The 6,852-nt window shown below is 33.7% G+C and overlaps 1 protein-coding gene across 4 annotated transcripts; it reads right to left on the bottom strand.

Annotated features, from left to right (window-relative positions):
- Positions 1-2,985: 2,985 nt before the first annotated feature.
- Positions 2,986-5,391, bottom strand: LOC140813093 (gluconokinase-like). Of its 4 annotated transcripts, none has more exons than XM_073171524.1 (5): positions 5,231-5,391; positions 4,470-4,534; positions 4,223-4,265; positions 3,553-3,632; positions 2,986-3,470 (listed from the first exon to the last, which is right to left on the bottom strand). In XM_073171524.1, exons 2-5 carry the CDS (start codon positions 4,483-4,485, stop codon positions 3,064-3,066), a joined length of 546 nt encoding a protein of 181 aa, XP_073027625.1. In that variant the 5' UTR covers positions 4,486-4,534; positions 5,231-5,391; the 3' UTR covers positions 2,986-3,063. The 4 variants fall into 4 exon arrangements, with proteins under 4 accessions (XP_073027625.1, XP_073027626.1, XP_073027627.1 ...); XM_073171525.1 differs by having other exon boundaries at positions 4,470-4,548; XM_073171526.1 differs by lacking the exon at positions 5,231-5,391 and adding an exon at positions 4,625-5,181.
- Positions 5,392-6,852: the final 1,461 nt, after the last annotated feature.

Here is a 6,852-nt window from a genome sequence, read left to right on the forward strand (position 1 = left end):
GAAGATTTCGAGTCGAACTCAAACTCAAATTTCCTTTCGAGCCGAACTTGAGGAAAAAAAAAACTGAGTTTTGAATCCAGCTCGAACTAGAATATACTTCATTCGAAACAAATTGGAATATTATATTGTTCCTAATATTGGACTCGATCTGATTCGTTTATACCCATATTTCATTCCTTAACTAAATTTTATTTTCATCGAGAATTTCGTCCTCTTCCTTATTTTCATTGAATTTGTCTCTCTCTCTCTCTCTCTTTCCAATTTACAATCATTTTTCGCATTTAAAGAACATCAATCATATCATACTTAATAAATACAAGTACACTGATTCATGTGTTGCGTACTTGTACTATAATTCATCTGGTTTATATTTAAACGAGAAAAAAAATATAATTAAAATAAATAGTTAGGAACTATACTGTAATTTTCATATATGAATTAAAAAAATAAATAAGGAAAAAGGAAGAAAAAAAAGTACAAATTGAACCTACAACATGATGCTTAGGAAAAAATTCTATCCAATGAGATACATGTTACTTACAATAAATTTTTTACACTTTATTAATATATATAATTATGAAAACAGACCATGACATAAAAAATCAGGTGTCTCAAACTTAATATCGTATTAGATATAATATAGATTTTATAACGGTCATTTAATTGATTCGATGAAAATTAGTAGATAAATAATATTATGTTTGTTAAAATATTTGAAAATGAAGTGAAATAATATTGAAAAATAAAATAAAATATTTGATTTGATTGATTCAAGTTAAGATAAGATGATAAAATTCTACTTTTATTCTTTTCAATAATTAATTAATATAATAAGTAGAGAAAGAATAATATATTAACTTTGTATTCAGTTATTTGATCGGTGACATTCGATGAGATTAAAACAATTATAGGATTGATAATAGAATTTAAATTTGGTGATTTCTTATTATGAAAACAATAATTATATTCATGTTTTGTGACGGTATAATTCAGATACCGAGACTATATTCCAAATAATCATTAATAAACCTCAATAAATAGTCGATGTAGTTAGTTGTACTTCCATACTAATTAATACAAATAATGACTACTTGCAACTAATTTGGACAGTTCCTTTTATTCAGTGGTGGAATCCTTGACTACGACCGGATACATTCTTTTTTTTTTTATGACCTAGACTTATATATACGATAAGAATATCATTATATGTATATATCCTCCAGATTATTGTATTACTAGTGTTTTTTATGCGTGTGTATGTATAGTCGATTTTTATACGATCTTTTCGAAAACTTGACGTATTACGAACCCTTTCAAATGGCTCGGAATCGATGAAAATTATTGAAATTCGTGTAGATGGAAAATACCTTCCACATGAAAATTATGTTGATTATTCTTAGAATGGAAATAACAATAATTAGAAATTAATTAATTTAGTAATGGTGAAAATGAGGTGCTTCAAAAGCGACTGAAAAGACTAAACAGAGAAGGGGTGGAAAAATTTTAAGCATGAAAATGAGAGTGAGTTATACTTTATGGAGACAATGACTGTGACTGACGCAGACGGCGAATATTGGCACGAACCGACGGTGCTACTGTCATCTCGCTTAAGCTTGCTACCTCACGATATAATTTTATGGATAATTAATCATGGGATTTGCTTAAACAATAACTAATTCATGATCATGTCTTAATTATTTTTTTTGTATGTTCTAAATTCCATTACTATGTTTAGAGAATTGGGTTGGCGAAGAAGTGAAATTCGAGAGTAGAATAACTTAAACTGACGTACGTAGAATTTGGGGCTGTATAAACAAGCAGAAGTATGTAGATTAATTAATTAGGATCCGGAAAATAAGGGAGAAATTAAATTTAGTAAAAAATATGATTTTGCTCTATATTTTAAATCTTACAAATTGAAAACACACTGATATATAAAACATCGGGAAGAAACGATCTCTCCGACGCATAAATGGCTGGGATCAGTGTCGATCAGGAGGGTAACAAATGGGACATTGGATCTAACATGTGTGTGAGAAACACCAGTTAGGATTGAATTTACCCGAAAGATGGAGTTTTTTGTTTAGATTAAAGATGGCTCGGGAACGTGTGATTAATTTTACCTAAGTGAATAAAAAGATAGGCGAGGAACATATCGACCAAGTCTAATCGGAAAAATAATCACGTGAAACAGCGGTGAAGGGAGGCCCATATATAATTTGGACGTGTGAGGAGGCACACACTTCACCTCACACGTACGTGTCTGCTCCTGACAAGACACTTAGAATCAGCACGTGTGGACCCTTGGCGAAAGGAATGTTGACTCTGACCCCACCCGCACGTGAGGAAATATCTCACCTTGTTTGCCTGTCGGGCATGTGTTTTTAATTCATTTTGGGTGGTGGAGATTTCGAGTGGATAGGGCGTTTGACAAGACTTGTAATGTATACACAGAAAACCAGAATAACGTAGCAAATAATGTATTCAAAGGTGAACTTTTGTTTATTGCCCACTTGACTTGAGCAGTCATGTCTTTGGCCCTTCAACATCAGGAATGTATTCAGTTTAGATCAAATAATTTACTACTAAATTTTATATTATATGAAACCCACTTGCACATTGCATATTTCGGAAGTACTAATTGATGGTATAATATAATCGAGTGTAAACAGTATAACAACAGCGTATATTTTACGATGATGCCCGGTGCCACGACCACCAAAAACACTTTACCGACAACTGGAATATATGTAAGGCAAAAAAATACTGGTTTTTGTTAGATGATGATGTTTTCCACATACAAACTATTTGCTATAACAAAACATATGCCGTATAACAATAACAGCCCATCAACTGCGGCCTAATGAAACTTATCACTAGGCCCAGAAATTTTTCTGACTTCGGTGGCTCTTTCATTCAATACAGTAGATACCACAGCATGACGTGAGTGGCGGAAAATAAATGTAAGGAATTTTTTAAAAACACAAAAACAGATGAAGATGAAGATGAAGATGCATAATTTTTATATGTTGTCACCTCGTCGAATTTTGACTGTAGGTGAAATTATGAACCGATTAAAGTTTGTATGTTTTTTAGAGTAGTCTGGGGATCTTGTGAAGCATCAACTCTGAGGATTCCTTCGGATTCATCAATCTGAAGCGAATCCAACTGAGATTCCAAGAGTTTAGCAGGCATGAAATGCTGCCCCTCTGCTGCTCTTTTCTCGAGTCGAGCACCAAGAATCCCAGCCCCAACTTCCAACAAAACAAATTTTACGCTGCACATGTAAGAACCTCGTACATATCTTGCATCTGCGTGTCTAAGAATTTCTCTGTATGACTCCTTTAGAGCAGAGCATCCAAGAATTACAGTTCCACCATTTACCGAACGTGATATTAAGGCATCACGAAGAGTTTCGATCCAAGGCATTCGGTCGTCATCTGTCAAAGGGATCCCGTTTTTCATCTTATCTGCTTTGTTAAACAGATTGGCTTATTTTTTATACAATAGAAAACCGCAGAATCTTCAGGCAAAATGCAGAAGTGAATCTACCTTTGTTGGACTGAGGATGATAATCATCGGCGTCAATAAAGCAGCCATTTAGAGATTTTGCCAGCATCTCACCAATTGTTCTGCAGAAGAGATGACATAATACACCGGCAGCATTGTAATAAGTAACAATGCATTGGTGGAAATAAGGATATTGAACTCAATCAATTTTTAACTGGTTGGTAATGCAAAATTGATTTACTCATCCAGTCATCTATTGACTATTAGGATGAGAGTTAAGCCACCATGTCTTAATACTATGCAAATGCCTTACTTAGGCAAGAGCATATTGAACCTTGCATTCTTGAACTCACAAACTCCATATAGTTCAATGGTCATTATCCATGTTTGACGATTCGGAAATTTTCCCAAGTTGTAAAACTCAAGGTCAATGACGACAAGTGAATGGGTGCAGTCAAAATTAAACAAAATGAAGGAAAAGCAACAGCTGAAAAAGAATTAAGGTCATTAACAAGTAAAGTTATGTTTGTAGCAAAGGCAGGAATAGGTGTCTCAACACATTGTTATTCAAAATATGGTGTATTAGTTAAGAGTAGTATAATGTGGGTGTATAAAGACACAAGGTAATCATTTTATCCCCAAAAAATCATTCGAAATCTGACATATAGAAAAGATGAGAAACATGGAATCCATAGATGAACATTAAACTTACGATTTTCCGACACCACTGACTCCCATGATCACAATAGCTACTCCTGCCAAAAGGTAGTACATTGATCAAGAGATAAATGGATACCATGACATCGTAGAGAAATAGCATATACTGGTATGATCAAACAAACTAGATCTCGTGTTCCAAATATTGTTAAAATATCATATTACTACATGGTTTTGTGACAAGCATTGTTGCAGCATTGACTTCAGCATACATCGAGGAAACAAAAGTGTGTGGGAGATACCTATATCAGATGCCATTTCTCTATAGAAGAGTTGACCTCTCGAGTTTAGAAGCGATGAAGATTACCTGTAGAATGATATCTACAAGCTCATCAAATTTTTGCCAATCCTTCTAAATCGCAAGCAGCTATCCACGAATCAAGAAAATTAAAAATACCAGATTTTCCCTGATACTTGAAAATTTATCAAGTCCTTGCAAAACAAGAACAGACAGCAGCCCTCCAGAATTGGAGAACCTAATAGTAAGATAGTCTAGAAATAACAAGGGAGATTCTGATACTAAAGATCAAGAGGAACGGATACAAAGAGGAATCATTTGTCTAAAATAAGTCTGATAACTGCTAAGGGGGGAAATATAAGATACATAGTTCTATAAAATTTTTACAACTAAACTTGCAGATTCCAAGTTTTGAATCAAGATAAACATGTAGTTGTGAGTGGACATGTATACACAACTATGTGAAAACCATATTTTATGAGATAGCCAATAGAAATTGGAGGTTATGAATACAAACACAGGGACCCTTGGGTGTTCATATGACTACAAAATCTTGAACTTCTGTTTAGGAAATAAGCAGGGTCCTTTCTTCTCAAGGAAATTAGTATGAGATGGAAAAATTGTAGATTCACACTCCCTTTGTATTCCACAGAAGAACCAAAAATAAAAACTTTGCAATCAAAAAAAAATTTGGATCACTTCCCTTCTTACATAATTGCAATAAATAAATAAATAAAAGACAAGTCAAGCACAATTAAATTTTACCCTTCAATTGCCCAGGAAAACAGTGAATTTGTGTTGCTGCGCTTCTTCCAATCCTTTAATATATCAGGTAGTATTTACCATTTAGCTGTGCCATATCCTTGCTTTAACTTTCAAGAAAATGCAAGGCAATTTCCGAACCGGTGGTATAGTTCTCATTTGATTGGTTCGATGGAAACATAAAATTATTTGATGTCGTAGGCTCTACGTTATATTTGCATGAGTAAAAAATTGATAAATTAAACTTTTCGTATTAATTAATGTAAACCTGTATCCCGAGCACATGATGTTTGGGCTACAGCTTCCTTATTATTAATAATTGGGCCTCGTCCACTTTTATAAGCCCGTTAGTTGCTTAGTTTAGATCTCTTCTGCATACCAATTTTTTCTCTTCTATTATTATTATTATTATTGGGTTTGGGAAGGTGAATATTATAATTGCCTTTCAAATTTTAAATCTCGTCTCAAATTTAACATTACCGATATTCACAATAAAAAATAATATTCTTAGCATAAAAAGTAATATTTTTTCATTGATTACCCAAATAAGATATTCGTATCATAAAATACGACACGTAAAACCATCTCACACAAATTTTTGACATAAATAAACAACTTCTTCAATTCCATACACAACAAACATTTAATTCACCATTAAAGAAAGCATGTGCTGTGTCGGCTGCTGCTCTGCTACAACAAACATGTAGTTGGATACATTGATATTTGACTGATGATCAACTTCTTCAAAACTAACTCCATTTAATTCATCAACATGCATGGGAGATGTTTTAAGGTTCTTACAACAACTGCGTGCATGTAAGGAAGGCCCTGTCTTCACTCAAAATAATAATTTCATTTGCCAACAATTCGTGGGGAAAATCATAATTTCATGCACTAATGTAAAAATCAATGTTTCCACTTTAGCATTAATGTGTGTGAGAGACCCCATGGCTTTTGTAATAAGCACGTATCTATATGCTAGAGGGATAGACAATTATGGTAAATTAATTAAATGGTGACGGTCTTTTTCATACCCATCTGACTAGGGGTGCAAACGAACCGAATCGAGCCGAATAATAGTAAAAAAGTCAGGCTCGAATTCGGCTCGAAATAGGTATATTCGAGTTCGAGCTCGATTCGAAGTTCGATAATTTCAAATATTTGGGCTCGAGCTCGGCTCGAAATGAAGTTCGAGTTCGAGTTCGGCTCGAAATATTCGAATATATTCGTGAACTATTCGAATTATTGCTCGGATATTAAGGTTTGAAAGCTCGAAATGCTCGAAATATTCGAAATGTATATATATAAATATATATAATTATATTATATTAATAAAATATTAAGGCTCGCGAACTATTCGCGAGCTATCGAACAAAATAATTTGGGCTCGAGTTCGGCTCGAAAAAAAGTTCGAACGTGTTCGAGTTCGGCTCAAATTCGATAAGTTCGAATACGAATCGAATATTTATCGAGCCGGCTCGAAAAACTCGCGAACATGTTCGGTTCGTTTGCAGCCCTACATCTGACCATTTTCAATGATCTCCGTCCAGCTTTGGAACATTGAACTATTTACTCGTTGAATAAACAAATAAATCATTTTCAAAAAATAAAATAAACAAATCAAA

The sequence above is a fragment of the Primulina eburnea genome, chromosome 14 (assembly GCF_022965805.1).
Source record: "Primulina eburnea isolate SZY01 chromosome 14, ASM2296580v1, whole genome shotgun sequence".
NCBI lineage: Eukaryota > Viridiplantae > Streptophyta > Magnoliopsida > Lamiales > Gesneriaceae > Primulina > Primulina eburnea.

Bases quoted from the DNA above. Each gene is read 5' to 3' on its own strand.
- LOC140813093 (XM_073171524.1), bottom strand. The intron at 3,633-4,222 runs GTAAGTTTAATG...TCTCTTCTGCAG, and splicing joins GTCAGTGGTGTCGGAAAATC to AACAATTGGTGAGATGCTGG. The intron at 3,471-3,552 runs GTAGATTCACTT...TTAACAAAGCAG, and splicing joins TCATCCTCAGTCCAACAAAG to ATAAGATGAAAAACGGGATC.